This window comes from Chenopodium album, chromosome 16 (genome assembly GCF_948465745.1).
Source record: "Chenopodium album chromosome 16, dcCheAlbu1.1, whole genome shotgun sequence".
NCBI classification, from domain to species: domain Eukaryota; kingdom Viridiplantae; phylum Streptophyta; class Magnoliopsida; order Caryophyllales; family Amaranthaceae; genus Chenopodium; species Chenopodium album.
In genome coordinates this window covers 427,218-452,379 of record NC_137849.1, presented here as the reverse complement: position 1 = coordinate 452,379, position 25,162 = coordinate 427,218, and the positions used below count along the sequence as shown (strand labels likewise).

Below are 25,162 nucleotides of genomic sequence, written 5' to 3'. Positions count from 1 at the left end.
TAGAGTACGAGTTTGGTTCAATCTTGCAACTACAAGATTATATTGTCGCATTAGCAGTCGGGAGATGCAAATAAATGTTCTTGATAGCAGAATGTCCCCCCCCCCCCCCCCCCGACGTCTCATGGGGTTCATTGGAAGCTTCTCAACCTCTTTTCTTTCTATGCTTGGAAAAGTAAATAAAATGCCCACAACTAAAGATTATAATCCATGTCATAAAAATTGTGTTGGAACCATAATAGACCTTCCAATGGATTTATAAACCCCATGAACTAACCCTACGAGCTTGGTTAAGATTCGCAACTATGACATAATCTTATCGGGAGCTACAACATATTGTTCCAGACAATGCAATCCTGAGGTCTATCGGAGTCCATGGGAAGCTCCCCAACCTCTTTCCTTTCCATGCTTGAAAAAGCTGAAATTCGGTTAAAAAAAATATGATCCACACTTTCAGGTCAATTTCAAGAAATTTCTATGAAAAATGAACTAAATGGCTAAATGCTCTAGGCTCATTAAAGTAGGCTTGGGATCATAACGAAATTCCCAAAGAGGCCTTTTTGGATCCAAAACCATCTAATAATCCTTTTGATATGAATTTAAGATGTATAAAATGAGTCTTACCTTTCCCTCAAAATTGTGTTGTATATCATGTTCATGTATTATCTTACATATTTTTTGTGTACCCATCCCATTTACATTTGAAAGTAAAAGAAAGAGACTTTAAGTACCTGTCAAAATAAAACAGAAAGAGACATTAAGAGGACAATATATCTATAGGAATTTGCTGTAATTAAGCATATATATAGTTTGTTGAGCTCAAATATGATTATTAAATACTTAGTATTCTTACACTTGGTTTTGTTTTTGAAACAGAGTCAAAACTCATTACTTGTACTTTATAAACATCTTTATAGGTGTCTTATGGTTTCAAACCACTTTATATGACCCTAAGAGTCATCCCACGCATTCAATTCTTTTTTTTTTTTTTTTTTTTTTTTAATGTCAAAAATTGACCAAAATTCGTGTATAGCCTTCAATTTTGGACAATTTTTTGACTTTTTTTTTACCTGGAAACAAAAATTGCCGAGATGCTTACCATGGACCCTAATACACCCTGAGAATCTATTTGGATGGGTATCCCCATCCATTATGCTTTTGAACGGTCAATTTATCGGTTTACAACTTACACCGATTTCATTAACTAAACCCAACCATAGACATCTATGACATCATATAATGATCATATACGGTTCCAAACGACATTATATGACTTCGGGATATATCCATTAGTACTCGAGACTTTTCAACACCGGTTCCCAAAACCTCCAAAATTGCTCAAAAAGCGTGGATAATAGACATCAAATTTGAGATTTTTTGACTTTTTTTGGCCCGAAAATAAAAATTATCGAGACATTTACCATGGACCCAAATGCCCTCCGAGAGTCAAATTGAGTAGGTGAAACCATCCATTTTGCCTTTAAGCATCCAATTTACCAGTTTGTCTTAATTGATAATGGAATATGAGATGTGACACTTCGATTAAAAACATGTATAGTACTATGATGATTCCATAAAAGTATAAATACTATCCATAGTACGTCTATCAATCGACACATCAATCGACACACATGTTAATAATGGTTATCCATAGTTACATCATATAATACATGTGTTCTTTTCCAATTCCAAGCCATAGTGTGAAGCCACATCACACCAATATTATGGCTACATGACACCAATATTTTCCTTGTATGAGATTATTATACTCTTATGACATCACTATTGTCAAGTCCTATCCTATTATGACATCACATCATTATAAATATTATTAGATAATATGACATCATTATACTTATATGCATGCCATCATTAGATTCATATGACACCATTACTGTTAAGTCACATTACTTCAATATACTTTTATGACATCATTATTGTCAAGTAATAACACTTCCATCATTATATATTCATATGACATTATTATTGTCAAGTATTATCACTTCGATCATTAGATTCATATGACTTCATTATTGACAAGTCACATCACTTCAATATACTTTAATGACATCATTATATTAATGACATCATTATTATAAAGTAATATCACTTCAAAATACTTTTGTGACATCATTCTATTCCAAAATTTAAAAATAAAACATAACTCATCCTTGGTACTTTATAGACATCTTTATAGCTGTGTTATGGTTTCAAGCCACCTTATATGACCCCAGGAGTAACCCCACGTATTTAGTTCAGTTTTTGAAAAACTGTCAAAAATGACCCGAAATCGTGTATTATAGCCTTCAATTTTGGACAATTTTTTCACTTTTATTGACCCGAAAACAAAAATTGCCGAGATGCTTCCCATGGACCTTATTACATCCCGGGAGTCCATTTGGGTGGGTAAAACCATCATTTATACCTTCAAGCTGTCAATTTACCCGTTTACAATTTGCACCGATTTCATAAACTAGCGGCTATCACGGACATTTATGGAAACATATAATGATCGTATATGGTTCCAAACGACATTATATGATCTAGGGATGTATCCCCTTTTATCTCGAGACTTTTCGACACCAGGTCCTAAAACCTTCGAAATTGGCCAAAAAGCGTGTATTATAGCCTTCAGTTTTCCCAATTTTTGACTTTTTTTTGACCCGGAAACAAAAATTGCCGTGAAGCTTCCTATAAACCCTAATACCCTCCGAGAGTCCAATTAGGTGGGTGGTACCATCCAATTTGCCTTTAAGCATCCAATTTACTAGTTTGTGTTAATTGATAATGGAATATGAGATGTGATATGACACTTAGATTACAAACATGAATAATACTATGATGATTCCATAAAATTATAATTACTCTCCATATTACTGTTGTCACCAAAATTTTGTTAATTATTAGGTGTCAGATCTATGTTAATAAGGAGATAATATCAAAACATATAAGATATTTATCTTCAGAATCTCATAGATTATTATCTTTTACTCTACGAAACTCTATATAAAAAGAGTCGTTTATAGGGTTCAAGGGGGCTCAGATGGAACAAGTCGCAAATACCCTATCTCTTTCCGGTCGTCGTTTCTAGTTTTAAGGAGGCTCAGATGGAACAAGTCATAAAAGCCCCATCTCCTCCCTACTACCAAACATTGTAGGTACATAGCATGGATTAAGCCGACAAGACCCCGTACTACAAACAAATATCAAAATCTAACCCTTTGGAGAGAGGAATCAAGAGATCTACGAGAATTGTTTGAATTTTTATGGTTTACAAGTACGTCTATCAATTGATACAACAATCAACACACATGTGAATAGTAATATGGTTACTCACAGTTACATCTATATAACATGTGTCCATTTCCACTTCCAAGCCATAGTGTGAAGCCACATCACATCAATATTATGGCTACATGACACCAATATTTTCCTTGTATGAGATTATAATACTCTTATGACATTACTATATATTGTCGAGTCCTATCCTATTATGATATCGCATCCTTATAAATATAATTATATAATATGACATCATTATACTTATATGCATACCATCATTAGATTCATATGACACCATTACTGTTAAGTCACATTACTTTAATATACTTTTATAACATCATTATATTCATATGACATCAATATTGTCAAGTAATATCACTTCCATCATTATATATTCGTATGACATTATTATTGTCAAGTATTATCACTTCGATCATTAGATTCATATGACTTCATTATTGACAAGTCACATCACTTCAATATACTTTTATGAAATCATTATATTAAGGACATCATTATTGTCAAGTAATATCACTTCAATATACTTTTGTGACATCATTATATTCCAAAATTTCAAAATAAAACATAACTCATTCTTGGTAATTTCAAGACATCTTTATAGCTGTGTTATGGTTTCAAACCACCTTATATGACCCTGGGAGTAACCCCACGTATTCAGTTCAGTTTTTGAAAAAATGTCAAAAATGACCCGAAATTGTGTATTATAGCCTTCAATTTGGACAATTTTTCACTTTTATTGACCCGAAAACAAAAATTGTCGAGATGCTTCCCATGGACCCTAATACATCCCGAGAGTCCATTTGGGTGGGTAAAATCATCCAATATACCTTCAAACAATCAATTTACCCGTTTACAATTAGCACCGATTTCATAAACTAGAGGCTATCACGGACATTTATGGAAACATATAATGATCATATATGGTTCCAAACGACATTATATGACCTAGGGATGTATCCCCTTTTACCTCTAGACTTTTCGACACCGGATCCCAAAACCTCCGAAATTGGCCAAAAAGCGTGTATTATATAGCCTTTAGTTTTCCCAATTTTTGACTTTTTTTTTACCCAGAAAAAAAATTGCCGTGAAGCTTCCTATAAACCCTAATACCCTCCGGGAGTCCAATTGGGTGGGTGGTACCATCCAATTTGCCTTTAAGCATCCAATTTACCAGTTTGTGTTAATTGATAATGGAATATGAGATGTGATGTGACATTTAGATTGTAAACATGAATAGTACTATGATGATTCCATAAAAGTTTAATTAGGTGTCAGATATATGTAAATAATGAGATAATATAAAAATATATAAGATATTTATCTTCAGAATCTCATAGATTATTATCTTTTACACTACGACACTCTATATAATAAGAGTTGTTTATAGGGTTCAAGGGGGCTCAGATGGAACAAGTCGCAAATACCCTATCTCTTTCCGGTCGTCGTTTCTAGGTTTAAGGAGGCTCAGATGGAACAAGCCATAAAGACCCCATCTCCTCCCTATTACCAAACATTGTAGGTACATAGCATGGATTAAACCAACAAGACCCCGTACTATAAACAAATATCAAAACTCTAACCCTTTGGAGAGGGGAATCAAGAGATCTACGAGAATTGTTTAAATTTTTATGGTTTACAAGTACGTCTATCAATTGACACATCAATCAACACACATATGAATAGTAATATGGTTATTCATAGTTACATCATATATAACGTGTGTTCATTTTCAATTCCAAGCCATAGTGTGAAGCCACATCACACAAATATTATGGCTACATAACACCAATATTTTCCCTGAATGAGATTATTATACTCTTATGACATTAATATATATTGTCAAGTCCAATCCTATTATGACATCACATCATTATAAATATTATTATATAATATGACATCATTATACTTATATGCATTCCATCATTAGATTCATATGACACCATTACTGTTAAGTCACATTACTTCAATATACTTTTATGACATCATTATTGTCAAGTAATATCACTTCCATCATTATATATTCATATGACATTATTATTGTCAAGTATTATCACTTCGATCATTAGATTCATATGACTTCATTATTGACAAGTCACATCACTTCAATATACTTTTATGACATCATTATATTAATGACATCATTATTGTCAAGTAATATCACTTCAATATACTTTTATGACATCATTATATTAATGACATCATTATTGTCAAGTAATATCACTTCAATATGTTTTTGTGACATCATTATATTCCAAAATTTCAAAATAAAACTTAACTCATTCTTGGTACTTTTTAGACATCTTTATAGTTGTGTTATGGTTTCAAACCACCTTATATGACCCCAGGAGTAACCCCACGCATTCACTTCAGTTTTTGAAAAAATGTCAAAAATGACCCGAAATCGTGTATTATAGCCTTCAATTTTCGACAATTTTTCACTTTTATTGACCCGAAAACAAAATTTGCCGAGATGCTTCCAATGGACCCTAATACATCCCGAGAGTCCATTTGGGTGGGTAAAACCATCCAATATACCTTCAAACTGTCAATTTACCCGTTTACAATTTGCACCGATTTCATAAACTAGAGGCTATCACGGACATTTATGGGAACATATAATGATCATATATGGTTCTAAACGATATTATATGACCCAGAGATGTATCCCCTTTTATCTCGAGACTTTTCGACACCGGGTCCTGAAACCTCCGAAATTGGCCAAAAAAGTGTATTATAGCCTTCAATTTTCCCAATTTTTGACTTTTTTTTTGCCCAGATACAAAAATTGCCGAGAAGGTTCCTATAAACCTTAATACTCCCCGGGAGTCCAATTCGGTGGGTGGTACCATCCAATTTGTCTTTAAGCATCTAATTTACTAGTTTTCGTACACGCTTGTTGTATTTGCTATAGGCTTCCACAGGGACTTTATGTAGTCAACTTATGGTTGTGTATGGGTCCAAACAACATCATATGACCTCCGGATGCATTCTGTAAAATTTCGTGAATTTCTTACACCGGGTCCATATAGCTACTAAATTGCTCATTTTTCGTGTATTATAGCCTTCAAATTTGGCTTCCGTATATCATTTTTTCACTCGACAAAATTATGCATCCAAGTACTTCCATGGGTTCCTAAAGGGCGTTGGGATTCATATATAGTGTCCGGAACCATCTTATTCATCCTTAATCATCATGTTTTAGGCAAAGTCCACGTACCCTGGCCTCTAATGACAAAAATATTTGTTTGTATGCCTTGTCCTTAAAGTGCACATGTCTTGTGCACATGCCACACGCCCCCAGCACCATCTAACATCCCAACACTTAGGTTTTGTGACTTATCTTAATCTCGTACTTAGCAATTTTTAGCATAGAAGAAGCAATGTTAACCTCGTTTTTCAAAATATAAATGTGTTTAGGGAATAGGGTGGGGAGGGGGGGAATCGAAGCGACATAGGGATGAATCTTAATGGACCGTGGCAATAAGGCCACTATGCCACTTACAATACCCTGTCGCATATTTAAGTCATCTGCAAAGGATTCAACCCGCCGCTCGATAGGAATTGTACTTCTAGGCGGCTCTCACGACGCATCCGCCACTTAAGCTTTGCCTACGACACGTCGACACGTGCCCTTGGGGACCGAAGCCCCTATTATAGGATGACAATCAGTCGACAAGCGCATGCGTCGCTTCTTGTCCGAATTCGACTTAGAGGTGTTCGGTCATAATCCAGCACACGGAAGCTTCGCGCCACTAGCTTTTTAACCAAGCGCGATAACTTATTTTGTGAATCAACGGTTCCTCTCGTACTAGGTTTAATTACCATTGTGGGATTGTCATCAGTAGGGGTGAACATGGTTTGGTTTGGTGCGGTTTGAGTCCAAACCAAACCAAATCGCAAAATACGGTTTGGTAAATTTTTCAAACCAAACCAAACCATATTAGTATTGAAACCAAACCAAACCAAACCGTAATAATACGGTTTGGTGCAGTTTGGTTTGCGGTTTATGATGAGATGATATTTTTTTTTTCCAAAAATTGTCAAATAATACTTCACTAATTTATAATAATGTTTAAATAAGTAGCCCAAACGGATTAAATTGTACTACAAAGTTACAATAAAAGTATCAAGTGCTAACACATAATAAAAATAATACATAACAATAAAAGATATTCATATGAGTACTACATTATAGTCATTAATTATAGAGTATTGACGGTATAGTTTTTATCTATTTTTCATGGTTTTTTTATTTAATTTTTAATTTTTTTTTTATATAATATAAAATAAAAAATTTATTGAAAAATTATATAAATATTAAAATACGGTTTATTGGTTTACGGTTTGGTTTGGTTTATAATTTTTGCAAAACCAAACCAAACCATAAACCATATTTACAAAAAAATCGAGACCAAACCGTAATTTTATAAACCGTAAACCAAACCAAACCGCTAAAATACGGTTTGGTCTGGTTTGGTTACGGTCCAGACCAAACTGTGTACAGTCCTAGTCATCAGTAGGGTAAAACTAATCTGTCTCACGACAGTCTAAACCCAGCTCACGTCCCCTATTACTTTACCCAATATCTTTTAAAACTCCGCGCATGGAGAAATGGAGCATGTATTTAAAAACGAAGGAAGTATTTTTTTTATTTTTTTTTTTTTATTTTTTTTTTTTTTTTGTGACGGGTTAAGGTTCTTCACTAGAATATACCATGAAAATATTTCAGCACTAAAACTGAAATATATATTAAAAAATTAAAATTAAAAAAAAAAAAAAAAAAAAAAAAAAAAAAAAAAAAAAAAAAAAACTAGGTATTCTAAACCATGCTTTACGCTTCAAGTTTCCAACTACATAACCTTGTGTGTGGAGAATGTATTTCATTATGTCATCTTTCTAGCATTTCAAGATGTCACATCATCACTCAAACAATATTAGTCAATACGCCACATCACCCAAGAAATTAATATTACTCCATATGGTTAAGGAGAATTGAACCCTCAACCTCTTATAACTAAATTGGCTATTTAACTATCTAAGACAAATAGCAACTATGTTAGTAAAATGTAAAGAAAATTATATATGTGCAATTGTGCAAACCACAAGGTTCAAAAAAAAAAAAAAAAAAAAAAAAAAAAAAAAAAAACTCTTGAGAATAACTCAATTTTTGTGGTTTAATAATGACAATTTCAATTTTGAAAAACCTTTCTAAAAAATTACCTATTGCACGTCTACATTAGTAACAGCTATTCACTAGTATTTAGATAAATTAATGGTCAAATTAGTATTTCGTCATGCGTGTTTGGTCAAATTATAACACTTATTAAAACACAGAGGGGGAACTTAGTGCTAGATTACTTTTTCATGTTATTTGATTGTTTTTTTATATTCTTACACTTGGTTTTTTTTTTTTTTTTTTTTTTTTTTTTTTGGGCCTTTGGCTCTATGTAGGATGTAGGATGTAGTTTACATGTTATTAAAGGTGTTGCTATTAGTGCTAGCTACATAAAACTTAGGATATTAATCCAACCTTGGTAGTATTGTCAATTAAATTAGTATGGTCTTGTGCCAATTCAGATATTGAATGCTAAGCAGCAAGCACTGAACTGCTTCAAGCCTTCAATGTTGTAACTCACCAATTCAAGACTTGATGGCTGCTGAAAATAACAGAAAACACAGCCAAGTTCATGTAATTTTAGGATTTTAAAAATCCCAACTAAACCAACAGTGATGAAGACATGAAATACCACAATCTGAAATTCTGCTCTAGACCAACATGTTGGAAAGTGATGTACAGTGTTATACTGACTACTGAGCATATGCTTTAGTTGATGCCTACACCTTTGTCTGATGGCAAATTGCAGATATATTGTTAGCAATTTGATGCCTATGTTATACCAAGATGCAAACTTATACATTAGCTTAGATAGATAGATAGATAGATAGATAGATAGATGCACAACCATCGCGCACATTACACAGTCATACACAGTTCATTTGTATTTTACCCCTTAAACTTCCTAATTTTTTATATACCAAAGAACAAGTTGGATCGCTGGAAGCAAAAACAAGCAAGATCCATATTTACTGCCAAAATAAGTCATGTTGCCCAAGACATCATCCTTTGCGAAATCAGGATTTGCTTCCGCTGCTTAGCCCTGCTCAAAAATCCATTATTATTATACTTGTGTTTAACTCAAAGATATTTATGTAATCTAGAGTACAGTAGGAAGAACTAAAATAAGATCTGTTGAAGGGAAGATTACTACTTACTGTAGCATTTCATGATTGGCCACTTTCCACACTCAAGGAGCCGAAAACAGATGCTATCTTGAGGTCTGAAACAATTAGCAGCCTGGAATTGTTTCCAACCTCCCCTAATATAGGCCTGGCCATCATATTTTCTGTAATTCAGCTGTACTTTCCAAGCATTACCTTCTCTATTAATGAGCTTCATGTCACAGCATCTATATTCTAGACCACTCGATCTAACAAATTTTTTAGGAAGATACTGCATAAGTTACAATGCTTATCAGTAAACCAATAATTTAGCATACATCTTAATACTTGATCTTAGTTATTGATATCATCAGTAGTTGCTAATCAATGGATGAATGACACACTCTGCACGAGTCCAAACATAATTTTGCAGATACATAGGGTTGGGATTGGAGTGGACTCTTTATCCTACTTCGTGTGCATGGCTTATGCTTTTCCGTGGCTAATTTTAGGGCTTGTGGACGGAAGTGACAGGCCAGCAACCATGGGAGAGTGAATAAGCTCTAAATATATTGGGATGTCAAGTCTATAAGCTGTTACATATCGTATTGGTATCCTTACAAGAGTGACCTGCAGGCTATTTTCATACTATATTGGAACTGTCTTTTTACAATTAATTGCAGTTACGTATCTGTTCTACATAGTTCAACCGAGACACAACAGTACAACACTACAAGAATCTGATGGAGTAGGTAGTAGCCAAGGTTGAGTCCCTTAAGAGAGACATATGCAGGCAATACAGCTTACAAGTGGCTGTTCTATTCCAACCTTAACATTATGGCATCAGTCCAATTATGTCTAACCTCTGACAAAAATCCTATGCAGGAGTGCTGGACAGACTTGAGGAATCGAGGATGTTTTATTAGGTACACGTTACTTGTACAATTACAAAGACACTCATATAGACTAAATCGATTCAACATATATGCTGCAAGCTTGTCAGGAACTCCTAGCTGATCCTAATCTTTGATGTTTAATCTAATCTCAAACTACCCTCCTTATTGAACAAATTCATAGGAGTTCAAGATACTCACATCCTCATCGAGTAAACTTCTAAAAAGCCCTTTACTTCAACAAAATTCACTGCTGAAAAGAGGCTAAGTAGTACAAGTGTACAACTAGCACTATGTAAAAATACCTCCATTAAGTTGAGTCAAGGGAAGAGCCACAAGTTTTCTACCATTGAGGTTCAAAGTACACAATATAATCAACAATACCAACAGCAATTACTGACTAACAAATGGCTAAGAGCAATAGGAATTTTAAAAGAAAGACTTACAACAATGGTAGATTTAAAGGCAAATGATGTGAGAGTAATCCGGCAGCTCAATTGTCGTCCTTGGACAGACGAGTTGTCATGTACTCGAGCTTCTGATGATCTTTTGCCAGTCATTTCGTCATTATAGTTAAGTTTGGACACACAAGTACTCTTTGTCTTTAATCCTATTGAAATTGAATAAATAATCATGCAAACAAAGGTCAACTTTGAGTAGTCTTAGGATAGACTCGTACTTAGTTCACCTTACTTAAATTACTAGAACTAGATTTTAATACGAAAAATGATGACAGAAAAGAACAGACCGGTAAAATAGCGCTGACAGTAAGTGACAGGATCAAAGACAGAGACTTGGAAGATCAAGTTAAGTTGATGAGAAAACACCACAAAGTCACCCACTTTTAAACCATGGTGGTGGCAGAATTCCTTCCAACCATCCTTAAAAAGACGACCGCCTTTGAGTTTGACAAACCAATGACAGCCAGGCTCATCATCCGTCGTTAGCACCACACTTGGCATACTCTCCATTGATTTCACCTTCAACTCCTTCTCCAAGAGCTTCACAAATGCCATTGGAATTGACTGTGCATGAAAAATAAAAAATAACATGATTGACATTAATTATACTAAAACCAAAAGAAATTAGCAATGTTTTTTTTTTTAAGAAGAAGGGAAAAAAAAAAAGAAAGAGGGTTAAAAAGAGACTAACAAAAGAGGAGAGGAAACCAGACAGGAGAGGCTGCATAAAACGAGCATTGTGGATGAGTTTGGAAGAGCTTTCCATCATTACAATTTTAAGCTCAAACTAATTACTTACTTTTAGAGATGATGTAGTAACTAGTAAGTGGGTTTCAATTTTCTAGTTTCTAGTTTGTTCTTCTTGGGACTTTGGGAGTTGGGATGCGCGGGAAAAACCCTTTGTTATGACGTCATCATGTCTGATTTTACTTTTATTACTTGACTTCACTTGAATTACTTCCAGTTCCAGCTTCCTTTGTGTCCGATTTGTTTATATCTTTGGACACTTTGACATGGACCATATTCTATATGACACACCCCATTTTGCCTTTTCATATGCTCTCTCAGTTTTTTTTATACTGCAAGAGAGGGTGTGTCAGTGTTGACGGCCCTTTAATTTTTTACCAGACCCTTTTTGACCCAAAACCATTTTACCCTTGAATATGTGGGTCAAACCAGACCCGACCAGGTCTACCCGCGCTTGCGAGTTACAATAGGGAATGTAGTTCGTCAAGTTAACATTTGGCTTACGCTTACCCTATCGACTATACGCTAACCCTATCGACTAAAAAAAGAGGGGGGGGGGGGGGGGGGGTAAAACAAATGCATATCAAGTCTCATTGGGGCAGGCACCAGCAGAAGAAAAAAATAGTACAGAACCAAAAATCATATGCCAATAAGTAGCTGGCTGCAGCTCAATATACAAAACAAAAACCGCATTATGTAAGAAGAGCTACCTCATTACATTATTGATCTCATATCTAGAAAGCTACAAATTGAAATTACAAGTATACATCATTTGCTAACTAATAAACTACGCTGGCTTCGCACTATAAGCTCAAAAAAGGAATACTACATCCAATAGATACAACAGCTGAGAAAAAATTAACAAGAAATCAAAGAAACAATATCCTATGGGATTTATAAACTAAAGATTTCTGCCACAAGATGGGGAGAATGTGGAAGGAGGATAGGTTACCCAAAGATAAAAAAAAAAAAATGCCAAGGGAAAAATTTCACCAAGAGAAAGGGCTAGCACCCAGCAAGAAGATCTCATTCTCTACATCTTTTACCCACTGACAAACACGATTGCAGGTCTTGATTGCCAAAGCCTGCAGATTCACATCATAGTATTTATTATTTTATTTTTAAAAAGGCTTAATGAAATTAGCACCAAAAAGAATGAATATAATTCATTTTCCTCGAATATACATACATATATAAATATATATATATATATATATATATATATATATATATATATATATATATATATATATATATATATATATATATATATATATATATATATATATATATATATATATATATATATATATATAATTCATGAAATTTATCTATAAACAGCAAAGCTGCAAAGGTATGAAGAAATATTAATATAAGTAAGGCTCAAGTAATCAAATTTGGTTCATGTAGCCGACCCCACTTACGGGATTAGAAAAAGGCACAAGTAATGAATGAATGTGTGGACTGCTGGTTTGCAAGGCAGTGAAACAGGAGTTCATCATTGTGTAACCCTTACTGCCATCAACTAGAAACAATATATGGTGATGAAAATACAGATCTTTAGCTCCCGACATGATACTAAATGCAGAAATTGCAGTACATAATATGCAAACTTTGTGAAACATGTTGGCAGAACAAAAACTGTTTCTATTGCTGGTTACACCAATCACCAACAATATTAAATGATAGCTACTTGTTGAGTTGGTTGGCAGAAGAAGATTTTGGTCATTGCCAGCTAAATTAATAGCTAAATTACTCAACATATTTTACAACACAGTTATAGCCATAGAACATACCTTGTCAGCAAGGGGGTCAAATGCAGCATATAGCTCAAAATCTTGAGTCACCCAGCAAAGTAGGACTGCATTAAATTAACATTCGTAAATAAATTAATCAAAAAAGAAACACCGTTGAGTAATTCTTGACCTTCATGTATACTATGACAATACTGCAAAGAATGCAAACAATATTTACCATAATTTTCATCTCGCCGAAACTGGGTCTTGTGGGGACCAAATCCTTTATCATGCATGGAAGCATAGATCTTCTGGTAAGCTCTAAATAATCTGTCACAATATTAAATTGGAGTTAACAATTACTGCTTTTCAGGTTCAGTGGAGAAAACAACTCTGCATCTGGTTACAGTTTTTACCTTTTCTGCTGCTGTGGTGTATTGATTGGGGATGAGAACTCTGAAGATACATATTGATCCAAGTATATGCTGCGGTATATAAAATGCCAGAGTCCACAAGGACCACCAATACCAGTGTATGTATCCCTGAATCTCTCTGGAGAATGTTGGCCTAAATGGGAAGATGCAGAACCAGATCGAGAAGTTGGATCCACAGGTAAATCCTCAATATGCATCCCGCCATCTAGCATAGATCTTTGGACCTCACTTAGCACATTTGATTTCAGAAAAACAGCCTCTATACTTGCCCTGTAGTAATCAAATTCTCCCATGAAAAAAGGAAACAAAAATTACAAAGGAAAACAATGTGCATGCTTTTAGAAATACTGAAGGATGGTTTGGAACTAAACATAAAAGTACTTCAAAGTTCAAACAAAAATTTTACTTGAGCAGTAGTTCTTTTTCCTTGTCAAATTATTTACTAAAGTTAAATCAAAGTAAACAAAAGTAAAGAAAAGAAGTCAATTGAGCAGTAGTCCTTTTTCCATGTCAAATTATTTATCAAAGTGAAATCAAAGTAAAGAAAAGAAGTCAATTTAGCAAGACAGCAATCCAGAAGAAGAAAGCCATCTGTTCAAGCTGGTTTCCATAATTGTGAGTTCTTTATATACGCAGCTGGCTGAAACCCAAAGTGTATAGCTTTAATTCAAAGACAAGCATTAGTAGTACCTGCACTCCTTGAGATGGTAAAAAGCATCAGAGCGAGTAGTGAGCAACATCAAGTATGTATCAGCCTGCAACGACCCAATTCATCAGAATTGTCTAAACATAATGCACAATCAACATGTCATGATGCTAAAAGTTTTGATAAACTCATATTTGATAGCTGTAAGTTGTATTGCATCTATCAGAATTCATAAAATCAACAAAAAGGGAGTAAACAGTTTTTTATGTCATAGATAAAGTTATTCTAAAAGTAGAAACTAGACCTATACATAATAATCAAATGCATACAGAAAACAAAGCAGTGAAAATCTGGAATAATCAAAAGCACAAAGAAAACCAAACAGTGAATCTTGACTTTTAAAGCAGGAGCAATGTCACTTACATCCAAATATTGAACATATGCATATAAAAACGCCATGGAATTATATTTTGGCAAGCATATTGGTGAGAAAGACTCAGATGTCCTGCATGTAGACAACATGAAAATAACAAGTTATTTTAGTGCAGCGGAAGCAGCGTTATACGTAAGCAGAATAAAATCATGGAGACAATGTTACATATGCAATTCACTGACAAAAAAAAAAAAAAAAAAAAAAAAACCTAACGGAATAAAATGGAAGATAATAATAATATCAGGGGTGTGTGTGTGTGTGTGTGTTGGGGGGGGGGGGGGGGTGCTGCTATTGGCAAGGGAGAGCACACATAAGTCCTTGCAAATAATTGAGCAGAAAAAATCATAGTATATGTGTATATCTATGGCGGAATCCCTGCCGTCCAGGGTCATTTGTAGGCAGTTAATAACATTTAGATCAGATATGACTAAATAGAACGTTTTTTATACTGTGATTACTTCTAATTCACAAAATGTAGCCAATCAATGCCTATCCCCAAGGGGTTGTTTTGTGAAACACATATAGAGATATCTTAGCAAGACGCGGTGACGTAAAGTGCAATAGTAGGTTGACAAAGGATGCATACACAAAACAGATCATTATACTTCCTCTGTTTACCTAATATTGCTACAGGAGGGAAAACAAAGATGAGAGAAAAAGATGTGCAAATATGGTAATGTTGCAATATTTGTGAAGCTTCCTAAACAGTAATTGTTGCAATACTACGGGAGCTGAGGAATTACAGTTTACTAATCCAATCCGAATTTCACCGTTTGGTACCCTAGAATTTGAAAAAATTTCACCATTCAAGCGATTAGTTTGTTGGGCAGGGAGGAGAAGAAAGGCCATTGAAGGTGATGATATCAGTGTAACAAAAAAAATAGAGAATCATCTCATGGCCTGGACTGAAACTCTACACTATGGAAGCCATCCAGTCTGCCAGCACTGTAATACTATCAAGCCAGAATATCAGCAACATACTAACCATCGAATTTTATATCTCATCCTCCAACAAAAGGACCAAATTAGCTCTTTGACATCAGGAGAAAGCAGCGACTTTCAATCTAGCAAGTAGTGAATGCCAAAATATTTCCTAGACAAGAACATCTTCAATCAAGTATCCACTTTGGTGACTCCGATTTTTTCTACTGTGTAAACTTCCAATACACATTGGACCTATATACCAGACCAGATCACCTAATTAACTAGTCCCTGAGACTTGATCTCTAAATGAGTCATAACTCACAAGAGTTCCTCTTACACAATGTCAGTCTATGCTTCCCATATAACACGCAAGTAAAGATACAAATGTAAATGAGGTGAGATTAGTTAGTAAGAGCTGCCCACCCTCCCAAGTCCCATCCACAATTTTCAAATATTAGATGTCATCCTCATCACTGTGTGTTCGGTGAGAGAGCTCTGGCCAATCTCCCTCGTTTCCAGCTGGGACAAAATCTCAAGTTAAGACACAATATTGGGTAGACCATGGACTAACAGGGAAACCTTCATAACCAAAAGGCACAAAGGAATAACGGAAACGGATCAAAAGACAAGGATAGATCAGCCAAGACCAGTCATTTATAAAGTCAAGAGGAAGGTAGGAGCTTAACAAGGCAAATAGAGCTGGATCATGCTCAAATAAGTCGTATTAAAAATTTGTCTTTAAATCTCTATTTATCAAGTAGTGAATTTGTCAGTCCATGATTCAACAAAATAAAGAAGACATATAACTCTTGTCCTTCCAAAGCAGTGATGGTCTCAAATCTCAACTGCTTGGAAGTGAGATTGCATATATCCGACGCTACCTTCAACAAGATCAATACAGTGAAATGGGGGTTATTAATACTATTTTTCTGATGGGTTAAGATTCTTCACTAGAATATACCATGAAAATATTACAGCATTGAAACTGAAATATAAATATATAAAACCAAGTATCCTTAACCGTGATTTACGCTTAAAGTTTCCAACTACATGTGTCACAGCTTTAAAATGGATTGTGGGTGTGGGTGTGGGTGTGGGTGTGGGTGTGGGTGGGTGTGGGTGGGGTGGGGGGGAGGAATACTGACGAGCTACTTGGTACTATATTTTTTACAAACAAACATGGTTTCAAACTCCCTGGAAAACAATCTGCCAAACCTCAAGTAACATATATATACCCCTATTAGCCCTATACCACAGCATGACAAGGGAATTCAAACATGTTAAAGCCTCAGTCTAGCACTAACTGGTAAAAAAATCCACACTAATGTCAACAGATTACAAATGTGGAAAAATTCAAGCAAGCTTGCCTGAACGACTCCGATGACATAACAAAGTTTGACAACAGTAGCATATCATCTGGATGAAGAGAAGCTTTTTGCGCCCCTACAAGACTAACAACCTGCAGCTTCACAGAGTAAGATATATGGAGTAAATTCAATAACAAAAAGGGAAGTAATCAAAGATGTGACAAAACCTTGTGTTTACACATCAATATTGCAAATAAGACCCCTGAATCAGCAACATCTTGCAATATGGCACCTGCAGCTTGCCTCGTTGGATAAGCAAGAGGTAGACATGTATAGGCATGTAGAAAAGTAGCTGGGTTCCTGATAATAGTAAAGAAAGGTTTATATATTTATTCCAAGCCACAATGAAGATCATACTATCCACCAATTGAATTATATAACAATGTACAAAACGCAAATTGAGCAATGATAATTAGTAAGCTGAATAAACATACTTGGCAGAATAATGAAAAACAATCTACTTTCAGAATAACAGGTAAACTATTAGATAGGTCTATCAAATTTACATTAAAAAAATAAGAAGATATAAAGGATATGTCAACCAAATATAAAATAAAATAAAACTAACGTGACCTCATACCACCATGAACTTTCTCCGTTTTTTTCTTTATTTCTTTTTTAGATAAGTCACTTTCATTTTCACAATTGCTAATGCAAACTTCAACCTTTGCTATCAATGAGTATAACTTTTTTTAATTAAAAAAAAAAAAAATTAATAAATAAATAAACCATTGAGATGAATCTAACAAAATCCCATATGGCTAAGTTTTTCAGACGAATCTAACAACATTTTGAAACGAATCTAACAAAATCCCATTGAGACGAATCTAACAAAATCCCATATGGCTAAGTTTTTCATCACGTCAGTGTTTCATATTAATATTCAAAGGTTTTCATCTATTACATAAAAAGGGGGAAGTATATCTTATCTACAAAATCATGTGAAAGATAATTGCTGCTTGTCGTGCAACACTGTCTCCGTTTATAACAAAGCCTCAAAAAAGAGAGATTAAAAGATTTAAGCAAAAAAATATTGTTGTCATGCACTATGCATACTGATGCTTCAAGTACATAAACATTAGCCAAACTGTCATCATTCTCTCCTAAAAGTTGCCAAAGGCTAGCCAGCCACCAATGAGAATCAGCACAAAATGCACATAAAGAGAGGAAGTGAATTATTAAGATCTGTAAAAGTAATAGAATAACAGGGACGAGTAAGACAGACCAACTGAAGGAATGGATGAGAGATGAAAAAACAGCATCTGTTCCACCAAGCAATGGTGTCATATCAAACTTTGAATTCTTCTCAAAGCATCTATTCACAGACTTTGTCAAAATAAGGATCATCTGCATACAGAATATCACAGTGCACAAGTCAAAATTAAAGTTCCATTCATCAACCAATAATACACAGAGAACCCAAGAAAAAGGAAGCTACCTGACCATAAAGCAGCTCCAACTGTCCTCTTAAAGACTCATACGGTTCCTCAGTACAGCTAATACAGACCAAGTATATAGGTCCCTTCACAAGAAATACCACCTGAAATCAAAGTAGAGGTTAACAGGGTATGAACTTATGCGAAAGTAAATGCATGACTGAACGATGGTGTAAAAAGAAAAACATGCTATAAACCAGCAGATTCTTTCAAATTCTCCACGTACGAGAGCATGTGTTTTTAAACCCATTAAACAACCACATCAAGCAGCAATACATCTACATCATGGATGAGTATCAAGCACCTGGTCAACTTCTTGAAATCTAGAAATTATATAAATCGAAATCATATCAATCTATGCCTTCATTAGTACAATCACAATATCTGGAAAAACATCGTCCTCAAATGACCAAAAAGAATGGTAACGGGAATAGTAATATGACCTTATGGACTTAATATCTATCTGATATGAAATCTAATTCATATATGTCAGCTCATAAATTAACAACAAAGCCTTAGTCCAAACATGGTCCGGAGTTGGCTAGCATGAACCGTCATAAGGAATGTTTGTGGGAAGAAAAAAAAAAGGATAAGCTAGCGAAAGTATCATAAATATACGCTCATATTGAGTACGAATAATTTGCCTTCAACAACCCTTATTCCTTAATAAAAGACAACTTTGCCCAAAGTTTATGAACTGTAACCATTATTATATCAAGAAAAGTATATAGATCCACAATAAGAAAATATAAAGAATACAGTTGTACTTAATTTTTAATATAATAAATTAGAAATATATATATATATATATATATATATATATATATATATATATATATATATATATATATATATATATATATATATATAAATATTCTCCATTTCAAAAATACCTTCAATCTTTCCGTTCCAGTCTGTTCAAAAAAGTCTGCCCTATTGTTTCTTTGTTCCTTTTTTAATTCATTATTTGGTAAATGTTTTTTCCTTATTAAGCTCCCATGCCTCACTTGTCAGGCCCAAATCCCCCTTCTCTCACAATCACATTCTATCTCCTATTTGAAAAGCAAAAGAGTACCCACTTCACACTCTTCCCCCCTCCTTTCCTTGGCTTCTGTTGTTACAAAACTAGTTAAGGTGTTGATGAAATGGAGTATATATACAGGGAAAACAGGAAAGGAAAGTTCTAATAAAAAATATATAAATAAAAAATTTCGCATCAAAAAACAACAAAAGCAAAACAAGAAAGGATGTAGTAAGTAGGATTCCAATGCCAAAAACACCTCCATAATTTATATTAGTACGTATGATCCCACTCCCTACAACCTTGCCACCGAATTACATGGTTTATGTTAACCCAAGTGGATCTCACTACCTAAGGATAATTCGCATAGCAATTTTAACTACTTTACATAACAAATTGGTGCCAATTCTAGCAACACATATTTTCCATGTTTGTAGTTTATTATTTAATCACCATTTCATGGACACATTGTGACTTCTAGTACCATGGTCAAGACGCAACTCTAAATGTATGGTAACTCAGAAGTCAGAAACAAGCTAAGCCCTGACCATAGCATGGACTCTGAAGGGTTCACTGTACACAGTCCAAGGCTGAGGGAGGCCCAAACTGCACACACACACCAAAAAAAAAAAAAAAAAGCTCCATGCAGGCATGCACTACTGACCATAATACCAGAGTTCTAAAAGAAATAATATTGAAATACACGTGATCTTTAATCTAACGATCCCAGATATCAGGAGTCTCTTCCCCTTATCCCTCCTACCTCCTCCCATTCCTCTTCATGCTGCTTCCAACTTCCACAACTCAATTCCCCCAACAGTAAGCTCCATCTTTGATTTAAAATCCTTGATCCATCCAATAAATTTTGTGAAAATATAATATTTTCACCCTCTACTTCTACTCCCTCCAATTTTCATTAGTTTTGCCACTGGATCTTTTACCCGTTTATATTCATGGTCAGAAGCAGTGTTCAATTCTTCGTATACTTTCTTTTATGTGTCAAAATACTACAGAGTTGTCAATATAAACTATTTAAAGAAAAATAGTTTGGAGTTTACACTGCAACAGATTTGTTTAAGTAGAAACACAGAAGCAAAAGGCTACAAGTTCTACAATTTGTGAACAGAAAGATTCGTAATATAACTCTTTTTTTTTTAAAATGAAAATACTATAGCAATGGAAGTAAAGAGTACAAACAGGGAGAGCCAGAGGTCCAAAGAGGATGAAAGATGCAAGTACAATAAGAAAGAGAAGTCCTCCTACTTTCTGGTCTGGCCGTGGTACGACACCTGAACTCAGATACTCAATTTAACGTTCTGCATTAGCTAAGACCCACAAAATACTAAAACCTACAACACTCATGAACAAACATCATTCCTACTCAATGCCAAAATTCCTTTCCCCAAAGCACCCACAAAAAAGTAAAGATAGTAAGCAACAAGAATAGAAGCCTTAATCCCAAAGATGGGGCTGCTACATGAGCCAAGATTTTATCTCCAATACAAGCCTACCATGATCTTAAAAACGCTAGCCACTGCCACAAAATCCTATGTCCCTTATGCCTATCTGCAGATGATCAAATAAGTTTCTTTTAACCCACCTTATGCTGACACCATTTAACAGCTTCTGTCATAAAAGGAGACTGTTTACAAGAGAAATTTAAATGCCTACTAACTGCCTCTCCACTAGAAGATGCACAAGTGAGAGAAACACTTTATTTAAACTCCAAACCAGTAGTCTAACTAGTATTGACTACTTAGTCTCTCCAATGTTGCTGCTCACACAAATGGCTTCACACACTTTGAAACCTTAGCCTTCCAAAAATACTAGAAACTTGAAATTGTTGTGAAAATGGTGCTATTTGTATCTCGTCATAGAAAGAATATGAACAGCAAAATGCCAAACTCAGCAAACTAGTCCTTATTGTCCTAGGAATCTGTCAAAGATATAAACTGAACCAGCTAAGTGCAGCCTCAAATCTTGCTAGTTCACTAAAGTACTGAACTTCCACTCAAGAGGCTAGCCCCCAATATTGCCCATGAAAGTATATCAGTTCACACAGTCTTCCTAAATGCAATGAGATCCTTCTTACCTACCTCAGCTGTACCTAACTAATGGCATATAGTTCTGTGAGATAGCTTTCATGAGCCTATGCCGGATTACGATTTATGCGTACCCATTGACACATCCCATCCATTCCCCAAACAAAATACCGGCTTTAAGTGGCTCCAATCCAATGAGATCCTGGAAGAGATCGCTTTGTAAGTTGGAAGTGTCTGCAACCTAAAAACTGCAGTTTCAACTTACAAAGCGATCTCTTCCCTTTCCCCACACCAACTGGAAAAAAAAAAAATATCCCTTAACCTTCTCCACACTCTTAGGTTGCATCCACTACAATTGAGAAGAAAGTAAAAGAAATACCAAAAGATAAATTGTACCATGTAATATACACCCTATCCCCAAAGTTAAGAGAAATAAGCCTTTTATGCCAATTTAGCATACAAGAGGTGATCATTAGCCTGAGCATAGAGGAAAGAGGGTTTTATTATCAATACAGATGAACAACAAAATTCATATTCTAACAGTAATCTATGATACTAGGACTCTATATTGCAGCTGAAATATCCACGTCTTACACTCGATATTCCAAATAAATATAGATAATTGGACGCTTTGATTTTGGCATAAAACGAAAAACTTAATGCTTTTCACTTATGCATACATGAATAACAATTAAAAGCATCCTTATTCACATGTCCCAATTCCCAAACATAGCTTTGGTACTTGAAAACATGTCCGGGCATCTTCACGTTTAAAAGTTTCCATGTCATATTTACCCATGCACAAGCGCAACACTAATATCTGAGTCCTTGCATAATAAACACTAGACATAGCTATAATAAGAACATGAAGACATTGACATGCCAAATTAACAGAAAGGTTTGCTCTATATATAATTATATTTTAAAACAAGTGCAATGTCATTAATAACTCACTTTGTTTCACCATGACAGTTTTTAGTTTTCAAAATATGCATAATAATAAGATCTAAAAAATAGTAAACCACAATATTCAATGAACTCTTGGTTAAACTAACCAAGTAACCATTTGGGAGTGAAAGGCAATTTAACAGTGAAATCACAATAATCAAAAATGAAAGAAAAGTGAGTGAGCAACAATATAACAAAATGAAACAATAACCTGATGCTTTCCTGCCCGAACTAACTTGACACGATCACCCCTGTGAAAATAGTTCGGGTAGCATATTGTTTAGTTAACAAGCTTGCATACTAAAAAAAACACTATAAAATTTGCAATTTACTCAAGTGACCTACCCATTTTCAACAAAGGAAATTATAGCTTGCAACGTTGCTGAAAATCCAGCAAGCTTATGTTCATCGCCATACCTATTACAAGACAGCAAAGTCATTTAATATAAAAATACTGATACTCGCGTTGATTCCTACATATGATTGTCAACTCCATCAAAGTAGTAATTAGTAAATCACATTATAACAACTTGAAGGCAGATGATAGACCTGGAATATATAGGTTTCCCAGAATTACTAAGGATGAAGAAGTGCTTTTTCCTCTTCCTCCATGAAACAGAGGCATCATCCTGTATATTCATACCGCAATTGGTCATCAACGGTTTCACACTAGAAAACCCTATAACTCAATAGATTAATTAACAAAGCCAAAACTTTAACGATTGCAATCAATGAATTTCTTCCCATACTTGATACTATTCCCTATGTTAACCAATACCCACAATAATTGAACAGGGTTCAGAATAACTACTTATTAATCCAAATGCAAGGTCATCGAAAAATTCTTATTTGAAATGATAAGATTGTACATTCATACAGTAAGTAAGTAAATAGATGATGATGAAGTGATTGAGAGGGCAATTAAAGAGGGAAACCTCGTTAACATGTCGCTTGCCTGGAACCCAAGCCGGTTGAGAATCAGGTATGCCATTGACTAAACCTCCATCTCTCTCTCCAATCTCTTCAATCCCAGATGCACTACTGGCATTACTGCTACCTCTTTCCCCAGCATAACCCCTACTTCCAGGGCTTGTAGGAGCTTCCCCTTCCACTTCTCTCCACGCCACACCGGTACCGCCACTCGCACTCACTGAATTACTTTCTCTCTCCTCTTCCTCCACCACCACTTCACTGCTAACCTCCTCTTCATCCTCCTCTAACTGTGCAACATCAATTTCCGGTATTGGACTTCGATGACTCTCTTCAATTTCATTTGAATCGATTTGGGGTTGCGATTGCGATGACGGTTGATCGTTGATTGGAGGAGCTAGGTCATCATCAACAAGAGGAGTCAATGTGAGTGAGCTGAGATGATCATCAATGGCGGAATTGTTGGTGGGAGTATCGGGAAAGGGGTTAGGGTTTTGGATATCGGCGGCGGAATCGTAGGCGGAGTCGGAAGAAGTGGAATCGGAGGCCATAGGAGAGAGAAACCACCTATGGCCCCAAACCAAAGGTTAACTGATCAATCGAATGTCGAAATCAAAATTAGGGAAGAAAGATTGAAGAAATTAACAAAATTCTGGATTATTAGTACCGAGTATGAGTATGATTAATCTGAATTTTCAAAGGAGGGATTATTGTGAGTAGTTAGGCGGTGAAAGTGAGGCACGTTTTCGAGTTTTGGGGAAGAAAGGAATCGTGAAATGGTTCTATTAAAATCTGCAGGTCAATCCTACGTGTGACTAGTTGGTGGTCGCAACTTGCAAGTGTGTGCGCCTCGTGGGAACAGAATGGATCGGACTTTGTGTTACCAGCTTCATGTAGAGAGGGCTTGGGGGGTGTAAGACCTGTAACCGTGTAATTGTGTAAGCGAATTGATACTCTCTGTTTTACTTGGTCTAGTGGTAATCGGTAACGACTTAAGCTTTGTATTTTCCATCCTCGAATTAACCTGAGTTAGGAGGATCTGTGAGAGGTTTCGACTTGATAGAATCTTTTTCTATACGTACTACTCCCTTCATTTTTTTTATACTTACTCCACTTTCCTTTTACGGCTGTTTTTGGATGCCTGCTCCATTTCCTTTTTTGAAAAACTTTTATAATATTTAATTCATTTCTCTCAACTGGTGGAATCCAAAATTATTACAGAATACTTTTAAATTCTCTCTCCTCCAATTTCCACTAACTCCACTATTTCTATATTTTATTATTTTCTCTAATTTCTCCTAAAACCCCACGCATGGAAAATTAAAGCAAGTATATAAAAATAGAGGGAGTAACAAATAAAGTCATGTTCTTTCACTTCACTTGAGTTGCAACACCTCCGATTTAGTAACTAATAAGAAATAAGAAATAAAGGTAAATAAACAACCTTTAAATAAAATTGCGGAAGCATACACCTAAATCGGAGGTATCACCGCCACAATCGACAACCTGTCAAGTGTTAAGGCTTACAAAAATCCAAATAATTACAATCCAATAAATCTAGGTGAGCTATTTATACAACTTTACAAACTCGTTAATTCGTTGTAGCATACTAATCGAAACGCTTG

The 25,162-nt window shown here is 35.0% G+C and overlaps 1 protein-coding gene across 1 annotated transcript; it reads right to left on the bottom strand.

The window, feature by feature from the left end:
- Positions 1–12,233: 12,233 nt before the first annotated feature.
- LOC145584563 (vacuolar fusion protein MON1 homolog) lies at positions 12,234–24,384 on the bottom strand. The gene is made up of 14 exons (XM_081641383.1): positions 23,543–24,384; positions 23,157–23,236; positions 22,953–23,024; positions 22,819–22,858; positions 18,599–18,700; positions 18,386–18,507; positions 17,328–17,460; positions 17,161–17,252; positions 14,860–14,941; positions 14,481–14,545; positions 13,773–14,060; positions 13,595–13,686; positions 13,417–13,481; positions 12,234–12,705 (listed from the first exon to the last, which is right to left on the bottom strand). Exons 1-14 carry the CDS (start codon positions 24,086–24,088, stop codon positions 12,610–12,612), a joined length of 1,875 nt encoding a protein of 624 aa, XP_081497509.1. The 5' UTR covers positions 24,089–24,384; the 3' UTR covers positions 12,234–12,609.
- Positions 24,385–25,162: the final 778 nt, after the last annotated feature.